Genomic DNA, 26,732 nt, shown 5'->3' on the forward strand with positions numbered 1-26,732 from the left:
GTGCCTCCTGGCCTGCCCTGGCTGGGAGCAGGGCAGGTACAGAGGCCTCGCTCCAGTGTTTCACTGGCAGTGGAAGCCCCCTGCACACGCAGGCTTCACTGGGTGCATTTCTGCTCCCCTTTAAGGCTGCTTGACACTTCCAGAGAAGCACAAAGGAACCTGGCTACACTGAAGCCAAACCCAGCGTGCTTCGCATTACCAGCTAGCTCCCAGCTGTGCTATCTCCAGCAGCGTGGAGCAGCGTGAGCGGAGACGGCAGCTTCAGCCCTGCTGTGGCCTGAACTCAGGGCTCTGCCTTTCCCCGATGCCCCACCGGCAGCATCTCCCTGCTGTGGCATTTCTAGTGCCCCCCTGAGCAGGCTGCCCAGCTGGCAGCAGGAAGATTTCCCAGGCATTTGGAAAGTTTGAAGCCTTGCAGTTCTTTTCCTGATGCTACGGCCCCCTGAGACTCCGCTCCCCAAACTGTGTGTATCCCCCCCCCGCCCCCGCAGCTCTGTACCCCAGCATGGGAAGCAGTGTGGCCTAGTGGACAGTGCATTACACTGGGATTCAAGAGACCTGGGCTCTATTCCCAGCTCTGCCCGTGGCCTGCTGTGTGAACTTGGGTGCACAGTTCTCCCATCTGTAAAATGGAGAGTCGGATTCCCCTGCTAACAGCATCTGAGCGCCCAAGCACTTTGACATGTTATACAAGAGCTAGTGATTATCATCTGCCCCTTTGGCTCTCCCAGCAACCAAGCCCAGATGCCAGGCTGTCTTGCCCATCCCCAGAGCCATTGGCTGGCAAGACAGGTGCACAGCTCTCACGCGGACACATGGGCAAACAGAAGCTTGAGGGGGTTGCTGTGCCATGGTATCGTGCTTGGCAGAGTGTGTGAACAGGGAGGTGGGGGTGGGGGGGCACTCAGTTCCCCTTCCTGCTATGGCTGGGGTCCGGTGCAGTGTGGCAGGTCTGTGGCAGAGGCCAGGCTCCTGCCCCATAGAAGCATCGGGAGGGTCTCAGAGAGGCAGCGCTGAGGAAAGGGGGAGGGGGCAGGTGGCGGGGGCAGGGGCTGGTGGTGGCTGGGGCCGCGATGGGTGGGGTCCCGGTCGGGTACCTGGAGAGCTCCCCCTGCTGGCAGTGCTGAGGCTGTCATCCAGCCAGGTGCTGTAGATGAAGGAGTCTCGCTTGTGGGGCGTCCCCGAGGCCTGGCTCTCCTGCGGCACACACAGGAGAGGGAGGGAGGGAGGGAGGTGAGGCAGACACTCCCCGGCTGATGAGCTCTTGAAATGGGCTCCTCCTGGGAGACTCAGAGCCCCCTCCCAGCTGAGGGTACTGGCTCCACCCCAGCCGCCGAGCCCCCCCGGCCCTGCTGACAGGAACCCCCCACCCAGGGGACACGCTCCGTGGCTGCGATCTTCCCTCAATGCCCCGTGGCCAGCAGGGACCTGCTCTGTGCAGCGAGCACCCCTCCAGACCGAGGCCGGGAGGCAGGGAAAGGGGCCAGTGCGCCAAGCTCCACCCTGACTTACCATGCCCATGTAATCATCGGCACCCTCATTCTCCTCCACCACGCTGCCAAAGCTGCTGGCGCTGGATGACGAGCGGGAGAAATCCCGCAGCACCTCGGGCCTCTGCAACGCCGGCTCCCCCCTGCAGACATGGGGCAGTCAGACCCACTACCGCCGTAAAGCCCCCCCCCCCCAAGACATGGCAGTGAGACCTAGCACCCCCCCGCACCTCCCCGAGACACAGGGCAGTGAGACCCAGCACCCCCCTATGCCCCCTTCAGACACAGGGCAGTGAGACCCAGCATCCCCCTTCTATCCCCCCGAGACACGGGGCAGTGAGACCCAGCTACCCCCCTGCATCCCTTGAGACACAGGGCACTGAGACCCAGCATGCCCTAGACTCCCCCTCCAAGACACAGGACAGTGAGAGCCAGCACCCCCCTGTACCTGCTCGAGACACAGGGCAGTCAGAGCCAGCACCCCCCCTTGCCCCCCCGAGTCACGGCAGTGAGACCCAGCACCCCCATATGCCCACCAGAGACACAGGGCACTGAGACGCAGCACCCCCCTAAGCTCCGCCCTGAGACACAGGGAAGTGAGACCCAGCACCCCCCTATGCCCCCTGAAGACACTGGGCAGTGAGACCCAGCACCCCCCTGTTCCCCCCCCCCCCAGAGACACAGGGCAGTCAGACCCAGCACCTCCCTGTACTCCCCCAAGACAGGGCAGTCAGACCCAGCACCCCCCTAAGCTCCGCCCTGAGACACAGGGAAGTGAGACCCAGCATCCCACTGTTCTCCCCTGAGACACTAGCCAGTAAGACCCAGCAGCCCCGTGACATTATTGACATGAACTGTGACTGTATAGATCATTATTGCAACCAAGCTCCTATAGTTGCACAAAATCTGGTACAAAGGAGGTCAGGTGAGGTGTCTATGAAAAGGGTGTAATTTGCCTTGTAAGTAGCACCAGGGAAGCATTTCCTCAGTTTCCTGAGAAAGAATTCTTCAGATTAAGTGCCCAATCAAGAAACACTTAACTGACAATGGACCTTGGGAGACTCCAATCTACATATGAGGAGCCTTCCTGGGAACATTCAACGTAGCACGTGAGCATTGGCTGCTCCACCTGTAAAGACCTGAGTCATGCAGGGACATGTGACTTGCCCATGTGACTCCAAACTCCATCTTGCTGCTGTGATTTTCCACAGTAAGAACAAAGGGGTCCTGCCACATGGCGGAGGATATAAAAGGCCCTGGAAACCCTCCATTTTGTCTTTAATCCTGCTTCTTACTGCTGCAAACTGAAGCTCTGAACAATGGACTAAATGACCCATCCCAGCTGGGGATGTTCTCCACAGACTTGATTTAAGCCAGCAGTTTACTCCATCGCTGCTGCAAGCCTGAACCAAGAACTTTGCCATCACTGTATGTAACTGATTCCATTTAACCAGTTTTAACTCTCATCTATATTTCTTTCTTTTTATGAATAAAGTTTTAGATTTTAGATCCTAAAGGACTGGCAACAGTGTGATTTGTGGGTAAGATCTGACTGGTCTATTGACCTGAGTCTGGGGCTCGGTCCTTTAGGATCGGGAGAATCTTTTTTCTTTTCCTGGTGTATTGGTTTTCATAAGCATTCATCCCCCTATGGCATGGCACTGGTGGTGATACTGGGAAACTGGAGTGTCTCAGGGAATTGCTTGTGTAACTTCTGGTTAGCCGGTGGTGTAAAACCAAAGTCCTCTCTGTTTGGCTGGTTTGGTGTGCCTTAGTAGTGAAGGACCCCCAGCCTTGGGCAGTGACTGCCCTGCTCTCAGCGATTTGTCCTGAATTGATACTCTCAGTTGTGTCCTGCCAAAGGCCACTTAGTTACACCCACCCCCCACACGCCCCGTGAGACCAAGCACCAGCCCCCCTGCACCCCCCCACACCCGAGACACAGGGCAGTGAGACCCAGCACCACCCTAACCCACCCATAGAGACACTCCCTGCACCCTCTTGAGACACAGCAGTCAGACTCAGCACCTCCCCTGTACCCCCCCCGAGACATAGGGCAGTCAGACCCAGCACCCCCCTAAACTCCTCCCCGAGACACATGGCAGTCAGACCCAGCACCCCCTTAAACTCCCACCTGAGACACAGGGAAGTGAGACGCAGCACCTCGCTAAGCTCCCCCTCCAAGATACAGAGCAGTCAGACCCAGCACCCCCCTGTTCCCCCCCCCCAAGACACAGGGCAGTCAGACCCAGCACCCCCCTAAACTCTCCCCTGAGACATAGGGAAGTGAGACCCAGCACCCCCCTTTGCCCCCCCAAGACACAGGGCAGTAAGACCAAGCAACACCCTAAGCTCCCCTAGGGCCACCCAGAGGATTCAGGGGGCCTGGGGTCTTTGGCGGCAGGGGTCCTTCTGCTTCGGGTCTTTAGGGCACTTCGCGGAAGACGTGGAGCGGAAGGACCCCTCGCTGCTGAATTGTCGCCGAAGACCCGGAGCAGAAGAAGCGGCGGCCGGTCTTTGGCGGCGAGTCCTTCACTCCAGGCGTGTTTGGCAGCACTGAAGGACCCGCTGCCGAAGTGCTGCTGAAAACTCTCGTGGGGGCCCCTGTGGGGCCCAGGGCCTGGGGCAAATTGCCCCACTTGTCCCCGCCTCTGGGCAGCCCTGAGCTCCCCCTCCAAGATACAGAGCAGTGAGAACCCGCACCCCCCGTACCGCCACCCTGAGACAAAGGGCAGTCAGACCCAGCACCCTGTCATAAACATCCAGCTAAGAGTAGCATAAAATCCCTCCTTTACCTGTAAGGGGTTAAGAAGCTCAAATAACCTGGTTGGTACCTGACCAAAAGGACCAATAAGGGAAGAAGATCCTTTCAAATCTGTGGGGGGAGGTTTGTTTGTGTGGTCTTTTGTTGTTTTCTGTGGGACAGATAGGGACCAGGGAAGGAAAAACCATCTCCTAAAACCCTACCTGATATAAGCATCTAGATTACAAAAATTGTAAGTTGTCCTAGAGTCCCCGGGCGATGCTCTGGAACTACTCCCCATGAAGCCAGGCAGGACTCTGGGGGAGCCTCCTCTCTGGGAGCAGACTCTCTGCAGGACACACAGCTCACCCGGCTTCCACCTTCCTGGGTCTGACCGCGGAGCATTCAGCCTCCTCTGCCCCTCCGTGTGCTTCCCACAGCGAGTCCTCCCAGGCGGGCTCCTGGGGAAGCCAGAGGGTCCTGCCCCCCAAATCTGCAGTCAGCCATGACTCTCAGTGAGTCAGTAAAACAGAAGGTTTATTAGACGACAGGAACATGGTCTAAAACAGAGCTTGTAGATACAGGAAACAGGACCCCTAAGTCAAGTCCATCTTGGGGCCAGGGAGGCCAGACCCCAGGTCTGGGCCTCCCTCTCTTTCCCCAGCCAGCTCCAAACTGAAACTCTCCAGCCCCTCCCCTGGCCTTTGTCTCTTTCCCAGGCCAGGAGGCCACCTGATCTCTTTGTTCTCCAACACCTTCAGTTGGCCCCTTTGCAGGGGAGGGCCCAGGCCACCAGTTGCCAGGAGACAGGGTGTCGGCCATTCTCTGTCCGGACAGCCTCACACTGGCCCACTAGGGCTCTGCAACAATCACACACCCTTATCCCACCACCTAGATACTTAAGAAATGCATAGGGAAAACCGAGGCACCCACCCAGTATTCAGAGAAAACATTAAGAACAGTCCCACTTCATCACATAATCTAATGCATTTCCTTACTTTACTTATCTTTTGTTTTTAGCTTGTGAATTTTCCCTATGCTAAGAGGGACGTTTATTCCTGTTTTTGTAACTTTGAAGTTTTGCCTAGAAAGGAATCCTCTGTATTTTTAAATCTTATTACCCTGTAAAATTACCTTCCATCCTGATTTTACAGAGGTGGTTCTTTTACTTTTTTCTTCATAATAAAGTTCTGTTTTTAGGAATCTGATTGGTTTTTAGTGTCATAAAACCCCAAGGGTCTGGTCTGTGCTCACCTTGTTTACCTATTTGGTTGGTATATTATTCTCAAGCCTGCCCAGGAAAGGGGGTCAAGGGGCTTGAGGGGATATTTTGGGGAAACAGGAAATATCCAATGAAGTGATCTGTAGCTCACGAAAGCTTATGTTCAAATAAACTGGTTAGTCTCTAAGGTGCCACAAGTCCTCCTTTTCTTTTTGAGGAACTCCAAGTGGTTCTTTTCCTGAATCTTTGTCTAATGCACTTGGTGGTGGCAGCGAGACCGTCCAAGGTCAAGGAAGGATTTGTGCCTTGGGAAAATTTTAACCTAAGCCGGTAGAATTAAGCGTAGGGGGTCTTTCATGCGGGTCCCCACATCTGTACCCCAGAGTTCAGAGTGGGAAGGGAACCCTGATACCCCCCATACCCGCTCCCGAGACACAGTGCAGTCAGACCCAGCACCCACCCTGCACCCCCACCCCTGAGACACAGGGCAGTGAGACCCAGCACCCTCCCTGTACCCCCACAAGATGCAGGTCAGTGAGACCCAGCAGCCCCCGTGCCGCCCGAGACAAGGGCAGCGATACTCAGCACCCCCCACCCGAAAGCGCACCCTGAGACACATGCCAGTGAGACCCAGCACCTCAGTAAACTCCCCCCGAGACAAAAGGCAGTGAGACCAGCACTCCCCTATGCTCCCCCAAGACACTGGGCAGTGAGACCCAGCGCCCCCCTGCTCCCCGCAAAGACACAGGGCAGTCAGACCCAGCACCCCACCTGTACCCCTACTGCTACAGAGACACAGGGCAGGGAGACCCTGCACCCCCCCTGTACCCTCCCCCCGAGACACAGGGCAGTCAGACCTAGCACCCCCCTGCTCCCCCCAGAGACACATGGCAGTGTCACGGAATATGGGGAGTCAGAGCCCTGCACCCCCCCACTTCCTACGATTCACTGCGACTCTCAGCCAGCCAGTAAAATGGAAGGTTTATTAGACGACAGGAACACAGTCCAAATCAGAGCTTGTAGGTACAGATAACAGGACCCCCTCAGTCAGGTCCATCTGGGGGGCAGGGGCTTAGATCCCAGCCCTGGGGCTCCCTCTGTTTCCCCAGTCCCCTTCCAAACTCCAGCCCCCCTACAGCCATCTCCCCTAGCCTCCCCCCGGCTCCTCCCCCAGCCTTTGTCCAGCTTCTCGGGCAAAAGGTGTCACCTGGCCCCAACCTCGCTCCTGGGCTCAGGTTACAGGCTCAGGTAACGTCCCTCCAGTGAAGTCACCCTCTGCTATCCCATCACCAATGCAGACAGTCCCAGTAAAACTCCCCTACAACATCCCCAGGTCAATCCTCCCCACTCCCTGCTCCGTCACATCTCTCCCTCCTTTGAGATTGAACTGAGCGAGGTCACTCTGACCCGTGACCCGGGGAAGTTCAGGGCCCCCCCTCTGGGAGAGCGCATCCACTATCAGGTTGGCACTTCCCTTCACACGGACCACGTCCATATCATAATCCTGCAGGAGCAGGCTCCATCTCAGGAGCTTGACGTTGGCTCCTTTCATCTGGTGCAGCCAGGTCGGGGAGAGTGGTCGGTGTACACGGTGAAGTGTCGCCCAAAGAGATATGGCTCTAGTTTCTTAAGGGCCCACACCATGGCCAGGCACTCCTTCTCGATGGCTGCATAGTGTTGCTCCCGGGGTAGCAACTTCTTGCTCAGGTACATGATGGGGTATCTCTCCCCCTTTTCATCCTCCTGCATTAACACCGCACCCAGCCCCGTGTCTGAGGCGTCGGTGAACACCATAAAGGGCTTGTCAAAGCCTGGGTTTGCCAGGACTGGGGCACTAACCAGAGCCTCCTTCAGCGCACAGAGAGCCTTCTGGCACTGCTCGGTCCAGACCACCTTCTCTGGTTTCCCCTTCTTGCATAGCTCAGTGATAGGGGAAGCTATGGAGCTAAAGCGGGGCACAAACCTTTGATAGTACCCCACCATCCCCATAAAGGCTTGCATCTGCTTTTTGGTGTGGGGAGTGGGCCAGTCTCTGATCACCTCCACCTTGGCTGGTTCTGGCTTTAGGCAGCTGCTCCCCACCCGGTGGCCCAGATAAGATACCTTGGCCATCCCCACCTTGCATTTCTCAGCTTTTATGGTCAACCCAACCTCCTGGAGTCGGTCCAGCACTTGTCTAACCTGGGACACGTGGTCCTCCCAGGTCTGGCTAAATACACAGATGTTGTCAATATACGCCACGGCAAAACTCTCCGTCCCCCTCAGTAGCTGATCCACCAGACGCTGGAAGGTGGCCGGCGCTCCCTTGAGGCCGAAAGGCAGGGTCAGGAACTCATAGAGCCCCAGGGGGTGATAAAGGCCGATTTCAGCCGGGCATCTGCATCCAGTGGCACTTACCAGTAGCCCTTTGTAAGATCCATGGTGGTAAGGTAGCGAGCTCCTCCCAGCTTGTCTAGGAGCTCATCAGGCCTGGGCATGGGGTAGGCATCAGACACGGTGATGGCACTGAGCTTCCGATAGTCCACACAGAACCGGATCGACCCGTCCCTTTTGGGGACCAGCACCACCGGCGAGGCCCAAGGGAAGATGGCTGGATCACCCCCAAAGCCAGCATATCATTGACCTCTCTTTCCAGGTCCTGAGCAGTTTTCCCTGTGACTTGGAAGGGGGAGCATCTTATAGGCGGGTGCGATCCTGTCTGCACCTGGTGGACAGTCAGATTAGTGAGTCCAGGCTGGTTGGAAAACAGCTGTCGGTACAGATGCAGCACCCCTGTGATTTCAGCTTCCTGGGCAAGGGTTAGCCAATCAGAGAGAGGAACTGTTTCCTGGGAGGAGCCAGCTCCTGTCTTAGGGAATATATTTACCAAAGGGTCCTGCTCCTCCCAATGTCCACACACGGCAAGCACTACATTCCCCCTGGCATAATATGGCTTCATCATATTCACATGTTACACCCGGCGGTGGTGCGCCCGGTTCGACTGTTCCATCACATAGTTTACCTCATTGAGCTGCTTGACGACCTTGAAAGGGCCCTCCCAGGCGGCCTGTAGTTTGTTCTTTCTCACGGGGATGAGAACCATCACCTAATCCCCGGTGGCATAGGTGCGGGCCCGCGCCATGCGATCATACCAGACTTTCTGCTTCCTCTGGGCTCTGGCCAGATTCTCCCTGGCCAGACCCATTAGCTCAGCAAATCTTTCTCGGAAGGTCAGGACATACTCCACCACTGACTCCCCATCAGGAGTGGCCTTCCCCTCTCAATCGTCGCTCATCAGGTCCAGGGGCCCCTTTACCCTCTTTCCGTATAACAGTTTGAAAGGCGAAAATCCAGTAGACTCCTGGGGCACTTCCCTGTACGCAAACAGCAGGTGAGGTAAGTACTTGTCCCAGTCCTGAGAGTGCTGGTTCATGAAGGTTTTCAGCATCATCTTTAGCGTCCCATTGAACCTCTCCACCAGCCTGTTGGATTGGGGGTGATATGCGGAGGCCCAGCTGTGCTGGACCCCACATTCCTCCCACAAGCACCAGAGCAGGGCCGACATGAAGTTGGATCCTTGGTCTGTTAAGACTTCCTTGGGGAACCCCACTCGGCTGAAAATGGTCAGCAGCGCATCTGCCACAGTGTCTGCTTCGATGGAAGATCGGGCACTGCCTCAGGGTAGCGGGTAGCGAAATCTACCACCACCAGAATGTATTTCTTCCCCAACCGGGTCGTCTTGCTGAGAGGTCCCACTATGTCCATGGCCACCTCCTGGAAAGGCTCCTCTATGATGGGCAAAGGTCTCAAAGCCGCTTTGCCCTTGTCCCAGCCTTCCCCACCCTCTGACAGGGGTCACAGGATTGGCAATACTGCCAGACGGTGGTAAAGACCCCGGGCCAGTAAAAGTTCTGTAGCAGCCTCTGCCGGGTGCGCCGGATTCCCTGGTGCCCTGCGAGGGGGATGTCATGGGCCAGGTACAGTAACTTGCGGCGATACTTCTGGGGGACCACCAGCTGCCTCCTGATCCCACAGGACTCCACTTCCCCTGGGGGAGCCCATTCTCGGTACAGGAACCCCTTCTCCCACAGGAACCTCTCCTGGCAACCTCTCCCCATGGTCTGTGCCGCACTGAGGTTGGCCAGGTCCTTAGGTTCCGCAAGGAGGGATCTTTCTGCAACTCGGCCTGGAACTCAGTGGCTGGGGAAGGGATGGGGACCTGCTCCCTCTCACTGGCTGGGTCTGAAGCCGCAGCCCCTCTGAGCCTTGTCCCTGGGCACTCCCTCCCCACTGGGGTAGGGTCCTGTGCCTCTGGTGAGGTACCCTTCGCCGGCTCTGGCTACAGGTCACGACCAGGGCCTTCTGGGGGTTGATTGGCCATTCCTCTAGGTCCCCCCCATCAACACCTCAGTGGGCAAATGGTGGTGCACCCCCATATGCTTGGGAACCTCCTTGGCCCTCCATTTCATATGTACCCTCTCCACGGGCACCTTGAATGGGGTCCTGCCCACACCCGTCAGGGTCAGGTAGCTGTTGGGCCACCACCTCGGGCTGGGCCAGCATCACCTCAGCACCCGTATCCCAGTATCCCATGACCTTCCTCCTAGCCATCTCCAGGGGAACAAGGCACTCGCTCCGCAGGGACAGCCCTGCACCCACTTTGTAAACTGAGAACCTTGAGTCTGGAGCATCCAGCCCCCCAGAGGAACTGGCCTGGGAAACTCCTCCCTCCTGAGCAGTTGGTACACTGCCAACCCCCATTGCCTGGGAAGCCTGCCCCTCGTCCGGCTGGGACCCTACCCAGTTAACTCTGTGCGGGTTTGGTCTGCTCAGTCTGTCCTTGAGCCTGGGGCACTGGGTCCGTATGTGGCCTCTCTGGCCACAGTAATAGCAGTGCATGTCCCATTGGTCCCCTCGAGCTGGTTGGTTGGTCCTGACGCCAGGCGTTCCCCTTTGGAGGGGGTTCTCCATGTTTCCCCTTTGGGAGGTCCCAGGGTGACTCTCTCTGCATCATGGCAGGCCTGTTCCTTTGGGACTCCTCCCTGCCACTCTTTGACCGGCAGTTCACAAACTCGTTGGCCAGTTGCCCTGCGCGTTGTGGGTCCTGGGGCTTTTTGTCCTCCAACCACAGCCTCAGGTCAGATGGGCACTGTTCATACAGTTGCTCCAGTACCATTAGGTCAAGCAGGTCCTCCTTAGTTTGGGCCCCATCTGCCCTCTTGTGGGCGTATCCCTTCATCCGGAGGATCAGTTCTAGATATGTGACCTCAGGGGTTTTACGCTGACTCCGGAACCTTTTCCGGTACATCTCGGGGTACATCAGCACAAACTCGCATAGCAAGGCCTTTTTGAATAATTCATAGTCCCCTACCTCCACCCCTTTCATTTGGCTGTACATCCCTATGGCTTTGGGGTCCAGAAAGGGGGTGAGAAACTGGAGCCTGTCTGCAGGGTCAACGCTGTGCAGCTCACAGGCGTTCTCAAAGGCATTCAGGAAGTCATCTATGTCCTCCCCTTCCTTATACTGGGCCAGGACACACTTATCAAATCTCCATGCCGTCCTGGGTCCCCCATCACGCACCGCAGCTGCGGGCTTGCTGCTTCTCAACCTAGCCAACTCCAGCTCATGCTGTCTCTGCTTCTCTCGTTCTTCCCGTTCCTCCTTTAGTTCCTGCTGCCTCAACTCTAGCTCTTTCAGTTTTATCTCCCTCTCCCATTCCAGCCGCCTCAGCTCCAGGGATGGGGAGCTCCGCCAGGAGGATCCCCAGCTGGCCGCAGGGGTCATGGTGCCCTCGGTATTCGCTGGGCTCCTCCCAGGCCTTCCCCTAGGCATAGATAGGAGGGGTCCCGGGATGCCCTCGGCAGCCGTCTGACCACCCGCAGCTGGGACAGACACTGGTGCCCGCCCTGCATCTGCCAGGCTGCTTCCCTCAGAGGCAGGGATTGGTTCATTGAAGCGGTCCTCCTCCTCCAGCTGGGCAGCTGTTCTTTGGTGAGCCTCCCAATACGCAGCCCCCTCTGCCTGCACAGCTCCACCAGGTCGCTCTTAAGGCGCTCATTATACATCTTCCCGCTGGCCACTCGCAGGCCTGGGTACTCTCAGCTCCCCATGGTTTCCAGGACAAACCCCTAGTGTGCCAGCCCTTCTCCAGGTCACCACCTCTCTCCCAGGGTCAAGCCACAGACTCCTCTGCCACTGAGACGTCTCGCCATAGTGCCCAAGGGGACCCCATTATTGCAACAGTCTTTCTTGCTGGTCACACAGTACCAGAGGTTGAGCGTAGCTCCTCCGACCCCCAAAACCGCTCCTCTCTGAATCTTCAGCACAGCTGGCCCTCGTCAATCCCCCTTCGTTTTACTGCTCCCCAGTCACTTACTGCAGGAAGCGCCATCCACGGGATGCAGTACATCCCACTGCTGCCACCAGTTATCATGCAGTGTGGGGGAGTCAGAGCCCTGCACCCCCACTTCCTGTGATTCACTGCGACTCTCAGCCAGCCAGTAAAAAGGAAGGTTTATTAGATGACAGGAACACAGTCCAAATCAGAGCTTGTAGGTACAGACAACAGAACCCCCTCAGTCAGGTCCATCTGGGGGGCAGGGAGCTTAGACCCCAGCCCTGGGGCTCCCTCTGTTTCTCCAAACCCCTTTCAAACTCCAACCCCACTACAGCCATCTCCCCCAGCCTCCCCCCGGCTCCTCCCCCAGCCTTTGTCCAGCTTCCCCGGGCAAAAGGTGTCACCTGGCCCCAACCCTGCTCCTGGGCTCAGGTTACAGACACATGTATCGTCCCTCCAGTGAAGTCACCCCCTGCTATCCCATCACCAATGCAGACAGTCCCAGTAAAACTCCCCCAGGTCAATCCTCCCCACTCCCTGCTCTGTCACAGGCAGTCAGACCCAGCACCCCCCTATGCCCCAGAGACACAGGGCAGTGAGACCCAGCAACTAACATGCACCCCCCTGAGACCCAGCACCCCCCTATGGCCCCCCAACACACAGGGCAGTCAGACCCAGCACCCCCCTCCCCGCATCTCTCTGAGATATGGTAGTGAGACCCAGCACCCCCCCTGGTACCTCCCCAAATAGAGGGCACTGGGACCCAGCACCCCCCAAGACACCCCCCAAGACACACCCTACACCCCCCTGAGACACTAGGCTGTGAGACCAAGCACCCCCCTACACCGCCATCCTGAGACACAGGGTAGTGAGACCCAGCACCCCCCCTTCGCCCCCCAAGACACAGGGTAGTAAGACCCAGCATCCTCCCTGTATCCCCATGAGATGCAGGGCAGTGAGACCCAGCATCCCCCTAAACTCCACCCCCCGAGACACAGGGCAGTGAGGTGCAGCACCCGCTCTGTACCCCTCCAATACACAGGGTAGTCAGACCCAGAACCCTCCATATCCCCACGGGACACAGGGTAGTGAGACCAACCAGCAGCCCCCCCTGTATCCCCTGAGACACAGGGCAGGGAGACCCAGTACCCCCCCCCACACCACCCTGATACAGAGGGCAGTGAGATCGAGCACCCCCCTGTGCTCTCCTGAGACACAGGGCAGTGAGACCCAGCACCCCTCTGAGACACAGGGCAGTCACACCCAGCAACTCCTATGCACCCCCCCTGAGACCCAGCACCCACCTATGGCCTCCCAACACACAGGGCAGTCAGACCCAGCACCCCCCTGCATCCCTCAGAGATATGGCAGTGAGACCCAGCACACCCCTAACCACTCACCAAGATACCCCCTGTAACGACATGGGGGGTTTTCTTGGTTGTTCCTTGTTTCCTATGGGGGGCTTTCTGGGTTTGCATGCAGAGGGGGTGGGATGTAGTGTTCCTGGGTGTTACTGTTTTAACAAGGGGATGGGAGAGGGAGTTTGTTGTTACAGAGGACCAGCCAGGGAACTGGGGACCCCAGCTGATGGCCTGGAGCATGGAGACCCCAGCGACTGGTGACCCGGAGGCCCAGCTCAGTTGCAGCCGGTTCTGGCCAGCGGGAGAACAAGGGCTGTGAAGAGAGGACCCCTGGGGACCTGACCTGCCAGTTCCAGCCAGAGGGGCGAGAGGGCAGATGAGAGGAGGCCCAGGTGACCCTGTTTCCTGTTTACCTGGAGAGAAGACAATGGACAGTGGGCAGGGGGGGTTTGGGGCCGGTAATATCAGATGCCCAGCTGGGCAGCAGGGGGGTCTCTGGGCTGGAGAGAGGGGGCAGGCAGAGCCCCCCTGGATGCAGGGAGATTTGGATGTGCTGTGCTGAGGGAGGCCAGACCTGAGGGTCCTGGGAGTTTCCTGGGCTGTGTTCAACACTCAATAAACCTCTTGTTTTATGCTGGCTGAGAGTCACTCCGGTCTAGAGAACAGGGTGGCAGGGCCCAGGGGTCCAGAGCGAGACCCAGCACCTCCTGGTACTTCCCCAAACACAGGGCACTGAGACCCAGCACCCCCCTAACCCACTCACCAAGATACCCCTTGTGACGCAGCAGGGAGGGGGGAGTGTTGACCTGGGAATGTGGCAGGGGAGTTTCACTTGGGATGGGAGACCTGAGAGCCTGTCACCTGAGCCAGGAGGGAGCGGGGGAGGTGACACCTCTGCCCAGGAATGTGATCAGAGGCTGCAGGAGGGAGCCTGCTGGGGGGGTTTAGTTTCAGTTTGGTGCTGGGGCGTGGAATGCAGGGAACCCCACGGCTGGGGTCTAAGCTCCCTGCCCCCCGGAAGGACTTGACTGAGGGGTCCTGGTTGTACCCACAAGCTCTGTTTTAGACTGTGTTCCTATTAAGAAAAGGAGTACTTGTGGCACCTTAGAGACTAACCAGTTTATTTGAGCATGAGCTTTCGTGAGCTACAGCTCACTTCATCGGATGCATAGCATACCGTGGAAACTGCAGAAGACATTATATACACACAGAGACCATGAAACAAAACTTCCTCCCACCCCACTCTCCTGCTGGTAACAGCTTATCTAAAGTGATCATCAAGTAGGGCCATTTCCAGCACAAATCCAGGTTTTCTCACCCTCCCCCCCCCCCACACATACAAACTCACTCTCCTGCTGGTAATAGCCCATCCCTCTTTGAAACCTCTCTTTATAATGCGCATGATAATCAAGGTGGGTCATTTCCAGCACTAATCCAGGTTTTCTCAACCCTCCCCCACCACACACCCCCCTCCAAAAACCACACACACAAACTCACTCTCCTGCTGGCAATAGCTCATCTTACAATGTGCACAGCAATAATCCAAGTTTAACCAGAACGTCTTGGGGGGGGTTTGTAGGAAAAAAACAAGGGGAGATAGGCTACCTTGCATAATGACTTAGCCACTCCCAGTCTCTATTCAAGCCCAAATTAATAGTATCCAATTTGCAAATGAATTCCAATTCAGCAGTTTCTCGCTGGAGTCTGGATTTGAAGTTTTTTTGCTTTAAGATAGCGACCCTCATGTCTGTGATTGCGTGACCAGAGAGATTGAAGTGTTCTCCGACTGGTTTATGAATGTTATAATTCTTAACATCTGATTTGTGTCCATTTATTCTTTTACGTGGAGACTGTCCAGTTTGACCAATGTACATGGCAGAGGGGCATTGCTGGCACATGATGGCATATATCACATTGGTGGATGTGCAGGTGAACGAGCTCATGCTCAAATAAACTGGTTAGTCTCTAAGGTGCCACAAGTACTCCTTTTCTTTTTACGAATACAGACTAACACGGCTGCTACTCTGAAACCTGTGTTCCTATTGTCCAATACACCTTCTGTTTTACTGGCTGGCTGAGAGTCACAGTGAATTCCAGGAAGAGGGGTGCAGGCCTCGGAATCTCCCACACTCCGTGACACCCCTACACTGGGCTTTTAGACTGAGCACCCCCCTACACCCCCACCCCAAGACACAGGGCAGTGAGACCCAACACCCACCATGTACCCCCTCAAAACACGGGGCAGTGAAACCCAGAACCTCTCCTGTACCCCTCCAAGACACAGGGCAGTGAGACCAAGCACCTGCCCTGCACCTCCCAACCCCGAGAAATGAGGCAGTGAGACCCAGCACCCCCGTATGCCCCCCAGAGACACAGGACAGTGAGACACAACCCCCCTGTACCCCTACCCGAGACACAGGGCAGTGAGACCCAGCACCCCCGTATGCCCCCCAGAGACACAGGGCAGTAAGATCCAGAACCTCCCCTGTACCCCACCCCCCGAGACACAGGGCAGTCAAATGCAGCACCCCCGTAAACTCCCCTCCAAGACACAGAGCAGTGAGAACCACACACCTCCTACCTCCCCGAGAAACAGGGCAGTGAGACCCAGCACCCGCCATACTCCCCGAGACACGGGGCAGCAGACCCAGCACCCGCCACTACCCTCCCTCCGAGACACAGGGCAGTCAGACCCAGCACCCGTAAACTCCCCCTCCAAGACACAGGACAGTGAGACCCAGCACCCGCCCTGTACCCTCCCCCCGAGACACAGGGCAGTCAGACCCTGCACCCCCTTGATCCCCCCAAAGACGCAGGGCAGTGAGACCCAGCACCTGCTCTGCACCCCTCGAAGACACAGGATAATCAGACCCAGCACCCGCCCTGTGCCCGCCCCGCCCCCGCGAGACAGGGGGCAGTGAGACCCAGCACCCGCTCTGTACCCCTCCAAGACAGAGGACAGTCAGACCAAGCACCTCCCCTGTATACTCTGGAGACACAGGACAGTCAAACCCAGCACCTCCCTAAACTCCACCCCCCCGAGACAATGAGCAGTGAGACCCAGCAACCCCCTGCGCCTTCCCTCAAGACATAGGGCAGTGAGACCCAGAACCGCTCCCCAGCACCCCTCCGAGACAGAGGGCAGTGAGATGGGATGGGATGGGAACCTGGGAGGCAGTGACCATGAGAAGGTCGAGTTCAGGATCCTGCCACAGGGAAGAAAGGAGAGCAGCAGAATACGGACCCTGGACTTCAGAAAAGCAGACTGTGACTCCCTCAGGGAACTGATGGGCAGGATCCCCTAGGAGAATAACATGAGGGGGAAAGGAGTCCAGGAGAGCTGGTTGTATTTTAAAGAATCCTTATTGAGGTTACAGGAACAAACCATTCCAAAGTGTAGAAAGAATTGTAAATATGGCAGGTGACCAGCTTGGCTTAACAGTGAAATCCTTGCTGATCTTAAACACAAAAAAGAAGCTTACAAGAAGTGGAAGATTGGACAAATGACCAGGGAAGAGTATAAAAATATTGCTCGGGCATGCAGGAGTGAAATCAGGAAGACCAAATCACACCTGGAATTGCAGCTAGCAAGAGATGTTAAGAGTAACAAGAGGGTTTCTTCAGGTATGTTAGCAACATGAAGAAAGCCAAGGAAAGTGTGGGCCCCTGACTGAATGAGGGAGGCAACCTAGTGACAGAGGATGTGGAAAAAGCTAATGTACTCAATGCTTTTTTTGCCTCTGTCTTCATGAACAAGGTCAGCGCCCAGATGCTGCACTGGGCAGCACAGCATGGGGAGGAGGTGACCAGCCCTCTGTGGAGAAAGAAGTGGTTTGGGACTATTTAGAAAAGCTGGATGAGCACAAGTCCATGGGGCCGGATGCGCTGCATCCAAGAGTGCTAAAGGAGTTGGCGGATGTGATTGCAGAGCCATTGGCCATTATCTTTGAAAACTCATGGCGATCGGGGAAGGTCCCGGACGACTGGAAAAAGGCGAATGTAGTGCCCATCTCTAAAAAAGGGAAGAATGAGGATCCTGGGAACTACAGGCCAGTCAGCCTCACCTCAGTCCCTGGAAAAGTCATAGAGCAGGTCCTCAAGGAATCAATTCTGAAGCACTCAGAGGAGAGGAAAGTGATCAGGAACCGTCAGCATGGATTTCCCAAGGGCAAGTCATGCCTGACTAATCTAATTGCCTTCTATGACGAGATAACTGGCTCTGTGGATGAGGGGAAAGCGGTGGACGTGTTATTCCTTGACTTTAGCAAAGCTTTTGATACGGTCTCCCACAGTATTCTTGCCAGCAAGTTAAAGAAGTATGGATTGGATGAATGGACTATAAGGTGGATAGAAAGCTGGCTAAATTGTTGGGCTCAATGGATAGTGATCAATGGCTCCATGTCTAGTTGGCAGCCAATATCAAGCAGAGTGCCCCAAGGGTCGGTCCTCGGGCCAGTTTTGTTCAATATCTTCATTAATGATCTGTAGGATGGCGTGGATTGCACCCTCAGGAAGTTTGCAGATGACTCTAAACTGGGAGGAGAGGTAGATACACTGGAGGGTAGGGATAGGATACAGAGGGACCTAAACAAATTAGAGGATTGGGCCAAAGGAAATCTGATGAGGTTCAACAAGGACAAGTGCAGAGTCCTACCCTTAGGACGGAAGAATCCCATGCACCGCTACAGACTAGGGACTGAATGGCTTGGCAGCAGTTCTGCAGAAAAGAACCTAGGGGTTACAGTGGACGAGAAGCTGGATATGAGTCAACAGTGTGCCCTTGTTGCCAAGAAGGCCAATGGCATTTTGGGATGTATACGTATGGGCATTGCCAGCAGATCGAGGGACGTGATCGTTCCCCTCTATTCGACATTGGTGAGGCCTCATCTGGAGTACTGTGTCCAGTTTTGGGCCCCACAATACAAGAAGAATGTGGAAAAATTGGAAAGAGTCCAGCGGAGGGCAACAAAAATGATTAGGGGACTGGAGCACACGACTTATGAGGAGAGGCTGAGGGAACTGGGATTGTTTAGTCTGCAGAAGAGAAGAATGAGGGGGGATTTGATAGCTGCTTTCAACTACCTGAAAGGGGGTTCCAAAGAGGATGGATCTAGACAGTTCTCAGTGGTAGCTGATGACAGAATGAGGAGTAATGGTCTCAAGTTGCAGTGGGGGAGGTTTAGGTTGGATATTAGGAAAAACTTTTTCACTAGGAGGGTGGTGAAACACTGGAATGCGTTACCTAGGGAGGTGGTGGAATCTCCTTCCGTTGAAGTTTTTAAGGTCAGGCTTGACAAAGCCCTGGCTGGGATGATTTGATTGGGGATTGGTCCTGCTTTGAGCAGGGGGTTGGAGTAGATGACCTCCTGAGGTCCCTTCCAACCCTGATATTCTGATTCTATTATTCTATGATCCAGCAACCCACATGCACCCCCCCCCCGAGATTCAGCACTCCCCTATGCACCCCAGATACACTGGGCTGTGAGACCCAGCACCCCCCCTGCACCCCACCAAGACCCAGGGCAATGACATCCAGCACCCCTCCGAGACACAGGGAAGTCAGACCCGGCAACTCCCGTGCATCGCCCCGAGACCCAGCACCCCTCTATGGCCCCCCGACACACAGGGCAATCAGACCCAGCACCCCACCTGCATCCATCTGAGATATGGCAGTGAGACCCAGCGCCCCCTCTGGTACCTCCCAGACAGAGGGCACTGGGACCCAGAACCGCCCTAAGCCATCCCTGAAGACACCCCCTACACCCCTCTGAGACACTAGGCTGTGAGACCCAGAACCCCTCCTTTACCCCACAAGACACAGGGCAGTGAGACCCAGCACCCGCTCTGTACCCCTCCAAGACACAGGGCAGTCAGACCCAGCACCCTCCGTATTCCCATGGGACACATGGCAGTGAGACCAACCACCCCCCCCGTACCCTCTGAGACACAGGGCAGGGAGACCCAGTACCCCCCGCCCCCCGCACCATCCCAATACACAGGGCAGTGAGACCGAGCACCCCTCTGAGACTCAGGGCAGTCAGACCCAGCACGCCCCTAAACCACTCCCCGAGACACAGGGCAGTCCAACCCAGCAACTCCTGTGCATCCCCCCGAGACCCAGTACCCTCCTAGGGCCCCCCAACACACAGGGCAGTCAGACCAAACACCCCCTCTGCATTCCTCCGAGATATGGCAGTGAGACCCAGCACCCCCCGGTACCCCCCCAGACACAGGGCACTGAGACCCAGCACCCCCCTAACCCACTCACCAAGACACCCCCTACACTGGGCTGTTAGACCGAGCAACCCCCTACACCCCCACCCCAAGACATAGGGCAGTGAGACCCAGCACCCCCCTGCATCCTCCTGAGATATAGCAGTGACACCCAGTACCCCCCTGTACCCCTGCAAGACACAGGGCAGTCTGATCCAGCAACCCACATGTACCCCCCCCGAGACGCAGCACTCCCCTATGGCCCCCAGATACACTGGGCTGTGAGACCCAGCACCCCTCCGTATCCCTCCAAGAGACAGGGCAGTCAGACCCAGCACCCTCCCTGTGCCCCCGCACCCCGAGACACAGGCCAGTGAGACCCAGCACCCCCCTGTGCCTCCCCTGAAGACACAGGGCAGTCAGACCCAGCACCCCATTAACCCGGCCCCCGAGACACAGGGCAGTGACACCCAGCACCCTCCAACATGTCCCACCCTCTCCCTCACCCACCCTTGGAGAGACAGGGCAGTCAGACCCTTCATTGGCTGCCCCTGGACAAGTCTCTTTCCTGTGTCCCGCTCATGGGTGCCCAGAGCCCTGCAGCGGGGCTGCGTCCAGACCACCCTTTGATGGGCATTTTCAGAGCAGAGCAAATGAGTGCAGAGCAAATGGAAAGGACCCTCTGCCCCCCGGCCCAACGCCTCTGTGTGGGAAATGCTCCACCCCTCTAAATATTGCCCATGTGTATATTGCTCTCTGCCCACAGCCCATTAGGCTCCCTGGGAATCCCAGCCCTGGGCCAAGGAGGAACTGACCTGTTCTTCGTGGTGGGCATCTCTGGAGAGCTCTGGTTGGACGAGTTCTCCGACTTGGGCTCCTGGGACATGTGGCCGCTGTCAGGTGTCTTCTGGGGGCCTGCTGTGCTCTCCCTGTGAGAGGCACCAGGGACATACTTGGGCCAGGGCAGGGGGAGCCATGCTAGCTGCTGGGCAGCTCTCATCTCCAGCTGCCCTCGCAGGGGGCACCAAGATCTTCCAGCCCATAGCACGGCAGGGCTGGATTGGTGACTGGTGTCCCTGTCCTCACGCCTGGTCTCCCCTGGGCTCAGTGCCAGCCACGGTGCAGCACAAACCCCCGGTGTGGCCAGGCTGGCCTGGGCCTGGCAGTGCGGGAGCTACCGCTGCTTGGCGGCATCCCCACTCCCCTCGGGGTCTAATCCAGGCTGAATTCCAGGTGAATTCCAGGAAGCTGCCCTCAGGGGGAGAGCACATGCCCAGCCCGTCCTGCCCCTGGCAGTCTGACCAGGGGCTAGGCGTGTCTGCTGGGAGCAGCCTTGGAGAGACGGAGCCGCATAGCGAAGTGCCACAGTGGAGGCTCTCTGTGCTCACTGGGGCGGCCCCTCCCTCCTCCTCCCCATCACCGCTTGGGGCTCTCCTTCCCTGCCCCCGCTGTGCCCTGTCACCCAGCAGGCTGCCTCCCATTGGCATGGGTGCAGCACCACGGGGCTGGGGCAGGGCAGGCAGGAAGGACCCAGCTGTCTCTGCCTGGGGGTGGGAGGGTGAATGGAGCTGGTCCTCCCTCTTGCAGGTCTTGGCGCCCCTGCTCCTCCCCTGGCTTCACCCACCTTTTCTCCTGCACCTCCTGAATGTTCTCGATGCCGATGGCGCTGCTCCGCCTGGGGCTGAAGGGCCCTGATTTCTTCCGGGTTGGGCTCTTCCCAGGAACAATCAGCGACTGGAAAAGGTTTGATCCCATCAGCCAGACAGTCCTGGGAAGCCCCGACTCCCTGCGGGGCACTGCCACCCTTCCAGCCCCCCACAGGGGCCCAAGCTGGGGTGGGTTGGACTTGGACCAAGGGCAAAACCAAACTGGAGCTGGAGCCAACCCAGCAAAGGGCAGGCGCCCCCATCCCTAGGGCTGCTTCCCCTACAGCATTCACCAGGGCACCAGAGTCCCCTGCTTAGCCAGGTCCCACGGTTACGGCTCACACACATCTACCACTAGGGAGACCTGTGTGCCCCCAACGCTGGGCATAGGGCTCAGGGCCTCCTCCAGCTGGAGCCCCATCAGAGCGCGAGGGGCTGGGTGGAGAGGAGGAATTCGGCGATGACTCTGCCCCATCACGTGGTGCCAGCTGCTAGCCATGGGGCAGAGACCGGGGCTGGGCGGGGCTGATGGGCTCTGGGGGCCTGATGCTATTGGGGAGTGAGCGTCTGTCCATCTGGAGAATGTCAGCACTTGAGGGGCACTTCTGGGGCGCCTGCACCATGCCAGAGGGGCTGGAGGGGCAGCACCTCGCAGACAGCGTGGCCTCTCAGCCGGGCTTCCTGACATGGGGAGAGGTGACCCGTGCCTGTGGGGCACTCCAGCACAGCTTGAAGCAGTCACAGCCCTTTGCAAAGCCCTGTGCCCACCTCTGGCACCTTTCACCTGAGGATCTCCAAGCACTGCACGGACTGGAATGAAGTCCTGTGAAGAAGGTACCGTCACCCCTCTTGTACAGGTGGGGAAACTGAGGCACAGTGAGAGGACGTGACAGACAGGAGAGGAACACAGGAGTCTGCACTCCTGTGCTCCTTGCTCTAATCACTGGCTTGCACTGCCTGCCAGCTCAGACAGGGCCATGCACGGCGGCTGTGTCCATAGCTGGATCTCTCCTTGGAACCAGCGACGCTGGCTGGGGGCAGGGCGGGGACCAGTGGGGGTTAGGCCAGGGGCCAGTCTGGATTGACCCCAGTTATGCAGATCAGCGTGCAATGAGCAGAGGGGCTAGCCCAGCTGGGGACCCAGTCGTGTCAATGAATTAACATTTGCTAGCCCCCGGCCAAGGTGAAGGGAAGGTGTGGGGCCACATAGGAACAAGCAGGGCTGGGCTGCGGGCACTGAGGGCACCCGCCTCCTGCTGGCTTCTCAGTGGGCAGAGGGCGGTGTGCACTGGGGTTAGCCCGGGCGATCTATGCCAAGAGACTCCTCTGGAGTCAGCTCAGCTCCAGTGAGCTCGGCTACACTGCGGCATAACTCTCCCCGCCATGGCCGCGCAGGCTGAGCCGAGGGCTTGTCACACTGCAGGGAGCTGGGCTGTGCCGCTCCGTGAACACCTTCCCAGTGGATAGCAGGAAAACGTGTCTGTCCTTCCAGGCACAGCGGGCATGGTAGGAAGCTCTGGCAGACTGGCACCACTGACCGCTAGCTGCATCCTCACTGAGAGCACTTGCGGCAGCAGCTGACGAGTGATGCTCACTCAAGCTGTAGTCTGTACCCACCGGGTCAGCCACGGCACGGCGTGTATGGAGGGAGAGGGAGGAGTGTGACGAAGTGGGAATGTTCTTAATGTTTTCTCTGAATACTGGGTGGGTGCCTCAGTTTCCCCTATGCATTTCTTAAGTATCTAGGGGTGGCGGGATAAGGGTGTGTGATTGTTGCAGAGCCTTAGAGGGCCAGTGTGATGGTGTCTGCACAGAGAATGGCCGACACCCTGTCTCCTGGCAACTGATGGCCTGGGCCCGCCCCTGCAAAGGGGCCAACTGAAGGTGTTGGAGAACAAAGAGATCAGGTGGCCTCCTGGCCTGGGAAAGGGACAAAGGCCAGGGGAGGGGCTGGAGAGTTTCAGTTTGGAGCTGGCTGGGAAAAGGGAGGGAGACCCAGACCTGGGGTCTGGGCTCTGGGCTCCCTACCCCCATGATGGACCTGACTGAGGGATCCTGTTCTCTGCACGTACAAGCTCTGTTTTAGACCATGTTCCTGTCATCTAATAAACCTTCCATTTTACTGGCTGGCTGAGAGTCACGGCTGAGTGCGGAGTTGGGGTGCAGGGCCCTCTGGCTTCCCCAGGAGCCCTGCCTGTGTGGACTCGCTGTGGGAAGTGCATGGTGGGGCAGGGGAGGCTGAATGCTCTGAGGTCAGACCCAGGAAGTTCGAAGCTGTGGAAGCTTCTTGCCCTGCAGACAGGCTGCTCCCAGAGAGGAGGCTCCCCCAGAGTCCTGACTGGCTTCGTAGGGAGCAGTTCCAGAGCATCGCCCGGGGACTCCGGGACAAGGGGCAAGGCTGGTGAGAACACGAGTTCACTCTGCAGTGAGGCCAGGCCCGGGCAGACGGCTGGAGGGGGAATTGCTCCACTTTGCCAGGCCTGAGGAGAGGAAAGGCCCTGAGCTGTGAGGAAGGAAGGCAGCTGCAAGGGCTGGACACTGCAAGGCGTGGAAGGCGGCAGGACCAAGGGTCTTTGGGGTGGCCAATACCCAGGCAGGGGTGAAGGCAGCAGGTGCCATGGAGGCTGACATGCCTCTCTCCCTACCCGATGCCCCAAACTGCCCAGCCGGGACGCCCTTCATGCTGGGATGGCAGCCAGGCCCAGCCAGCCAATGTCCCCACCACGGCCCAGCTACCCCATTGCATGTACAGGGCTGGCTCCAGAGAGGAGAGGGGTGCAGGGAGGGGAGGGAGGGAGAGAGAGAGAGAGAGAGAGACATCAACCTCTTCTATGGTTCCTATCCCTATGGCGCTGCCTCGACGTCCGCACCTACTTGGCGCTTTTCCAGGGACAAGCAATGACTGGTAAGCGGACAGAGGAGAGAAGCAGAGCAGGGTGGGGGGAGAAGAGAGGGGGGAGAAAAAGAGAAGAGAGTCATGCAAAAAAAATGGCTTGACCATCATAACAAAGGGCTCGTTAACAGCACCCTGTGGCTGCCCGTCGCTGGATGCGCATGAGGGTGTCATGGAGGGCTATGCGGGGAGACCCTGTACCTGTGGTGGGGATCCCCACTGAGCAGCTACTGGCGCTGGATGGTTGGTTTGGAGTTGGCAGCTCTCATGGGAAGGTCTGGGGGGGAGTTGTGGAACTTGCGCAGTGGGGAGAGAGGAGGGTGGGTGGGGAGCAGCTGGGAAAGGGGGCAGAGCTGCGTGACACCGCAGAAAGGGGCTAGCTCAAGGCAACTTTTGCAGACAAAAGCAAATTCCTCCTTGCACCCCGCCCCGGGCAGGTCAATCTCTCACAATTGGGGAAACAAAGGCACAGAGGAGGCCATGGTTTGCCTAAGGCTACACCACAAGTCAGTGTCTGAGCCAGGGATAGAACCCCAGACTGCTGGCACCTCTCCTTCCCTGAGGCCCAGCCAACGATCCCTGGGCACCAGGGGGCTCAGCTCCTGCTGTCCATGGCTTCCCGTAGGAATAGGGTGACCAGATGTCCTGATTTTATAGGGACAGTCCCGATATTTGGTGCTTTTTCTTATATAGGCACCAATTACCCCCCACCGCCGTCCCGATTTTTCACATTTGCCATCTGGTCACACTATGTAGGAGCAGGAGCCCGTGCTGGGGGACTGGCCATTGCCACGCTCAGCACAGCCATGGAGCCCGGCGTTCCAGAGCAGTAACACCAGCAGGCAAATTATCCTGAGGGCGGCCCAGTCTCCTTCCCCGCCAAACTCTGAGGCCTAGATCCTTCTTCGGAGGCACATGCACGTTTAATGCAAACAAGCCCTCTTTTGCCCAGCGCGCCCAGTAGCTGGCACGTCCCATGCATCCCTCAGACGTTGTCTGGCTGCCGCCCTCACGGAGCTGAGCCAGGGCCGCCACTGGACAAGGGGGTAGCCACACAGGAGGGCAGGAAGCTGGGTGCTGGATTGTAAACTGAGCTGGAGTGCAGTTCAGCGGCATGGCCACACGATGACGCCAGCACCTAAGAGCTTGGCAGCGGGCTGGTTCTGAGGACTGGGTGAACTCACCCACATCCTGAAGCTAGGGCTTCCTCTTCCTGCTCCCGGAAGGGATTGACACCGGTGCTTTGCCCTTCCCTAGCCCCTTCCCTCCGGGATCTCCATGCACTTTGCAGGCATCGATTAATATGCCTCACAGTCCCCACTCTCTCCCTGGAACAGATGGGGGAACTGAGGCACAGAGCAAGGCTATGACTCACCCCACGTCACAGAGCCAGTCAGTGACAGAGCTGGGCAAGGAACCTAGGAGTCCTGACTCCCACTGTTTTCAGTGGGGCAGGGGCAGTGCCACTGCAGGGATGGCAGAGCCATGGGACCCATGTGGGCCCACCCCTTCCCCTCACCCGCTCCATGAAGACACTGCTGCAAACAGAAAAGGAGGACTTGTGGCACCTTAGAGACTAACCAATTTATTTGAGCATAAGCTTTCGTGAGCTACAGCTCACTTCATCGGATGCATACTGTGGAAACTGCACAGTATGCATCCGATGAAGTGAGCTGTAGCTCACGAAAGCTTATGCTCAAACAAATTGGTTAGTCTCTAAGGTGCCACAAGTACTCCTTTTCTTTTTGTGAATACAGACTAACACGGCTGTTACTCTGAAACCTGTCATGCTGCAAACAGCAATGTTTCCATGGAAATAAAGGGCTGGTCCTGGTCCTGAAGGTCGGAGTCCAAGGAGACCTCCCACCAAGGCCTCCCAGCCCCACCCTACCTCCAGCACACACAGGAATTCGCAGCCTGCTCCTTTGATTTAAATGGCAGCTACATTTCTACGCAAATGAAGTGCAGCCCTCGGGCTCTTGGTGGGTTGCCAAGGCAGTCCTGGGTTACACATAGCCTTGGCCTGTTGGAAGAGGTCAGGGCTGCCCCTCCCTTGGACCTGCTCCCTGCCTCCAGGTCTCTGTTGGCCAGCCACCAGCTAGGCAGTAGTGCAATGACCAAAGATCCTCCTGGCACCTCCCTGGGAATGCTGCGAGGCAGGATCCCACTGCCCCCACGAGCTCTGCATGGGAACCATCCCCAGTGTCCCTCCTGCAATGAGAGAGGGGCTGGACAAGGCCCCCCTCTGTGGTGCTGGAGCTCTGGCTGCATCGAACGGAAGGGGGAAAGGACAGGTGCGGTTGTATGGCTGTGGGGGCACAGAAGGGAACAGGTGGGAGACGGGGGGTCAGAAGGGACTGGGTGGGGGCTGGGACAGAGGAATGGGGGGGTTCACTGTGACAGTCACTCATGTGCCCAGAGAAGGACCCCAGGGCCCACACATGTTTTCCCATCCTCAGCGAGTCCAGGCTCCGTGCTGCCTGATGCTGCCCTGCAGGAGGCTGAAGGGTCGGGGGGCAGGCTGGGGGGCGCAGCACTGAATAGGGAGGAGTGGGGTGGGGAAGGCAGGGGCAGCAGGGCTGAGGCAGAATTAAAGCCAGGCACAAGGAGAGGAAATGGGAGGCCCATGGCAGTGAAGTGAGCAGGGGGGCCCACAGGGAGGAAGGAGGGAGAGATGCGGGGAGGAGGAATGGGGGTGGGTCAGGGTGGAGCTGGGATGGAGCACAGAGCAGGGAGTGGGATCAGGTTGGGGGCAGGGCCCTGAACAGGGGGTGTGGTCAGAGCTCACAGCAAGAGGCGGGCCCAGAGTAGAGGCGGGGTCAGATGCACAGGGCTTGGAGCAGGGGC

The 26,732-nt window shown here is 57.6% G+C and overlaps 1 protein-coding gene across 10 annotated transcripts in view; it reads right to left on the minus strand.

Moving 5' to 3' along the window:
- The window catches only part of LOC102942935 (RAP1 GTPase activating protein), a 183,963-nt gene that overhangs the window by 4,774 nt on the left and 152,457 nt on the right, over positions 1–26,732 (minus strand). For 8 of the 10 annotated variants that reach the window (XM_037881354.2, XM_037881353.2, XM_037881348.2 and 5 more), the window contains 5 exons: positions 23,817–23,894; positions 20,971–21,080; positions 20,162–20,275; positions 1,513–1,633; positions 1,098–1,197 (listed from right to left, as the gene is read on the minus strand). In XM_037881354.2, the coding sequence (XP_037737282.1) occupies positions 1,098–1,197; positions 1,513–1,633; positions 20,162–20,275; positions 20,971–21,080; positions 23,817–23,894 (523 nt within the window). The remainder of the gene's footprint in view (positions 1–1,097; positions 1,198–1,512; positions 1,634–20,161; positions 20,276–20,970; positions 21,081–23,816; positions 23,895–26,732) is intronic. The other 2 variants (XM_037881351.2, XM_037881349.2) reach the window with 1 other exon arrangement.

This window comes from Chelonia mydas, chromosome 18 (genome assembly GCF_015237465.2).
Source record: "Chelonia mydas isolate rCheMyd1 chromosome 18, rCheMyd1.pri.v2, whole genome shotgun sequence".
Classification (NCBI taxonomy): domain Eukaryota; kingdom Metazoa; phylum Chordata; order Testudines; family Cheloniidae; genus Chelonia; species Chelonia mydas.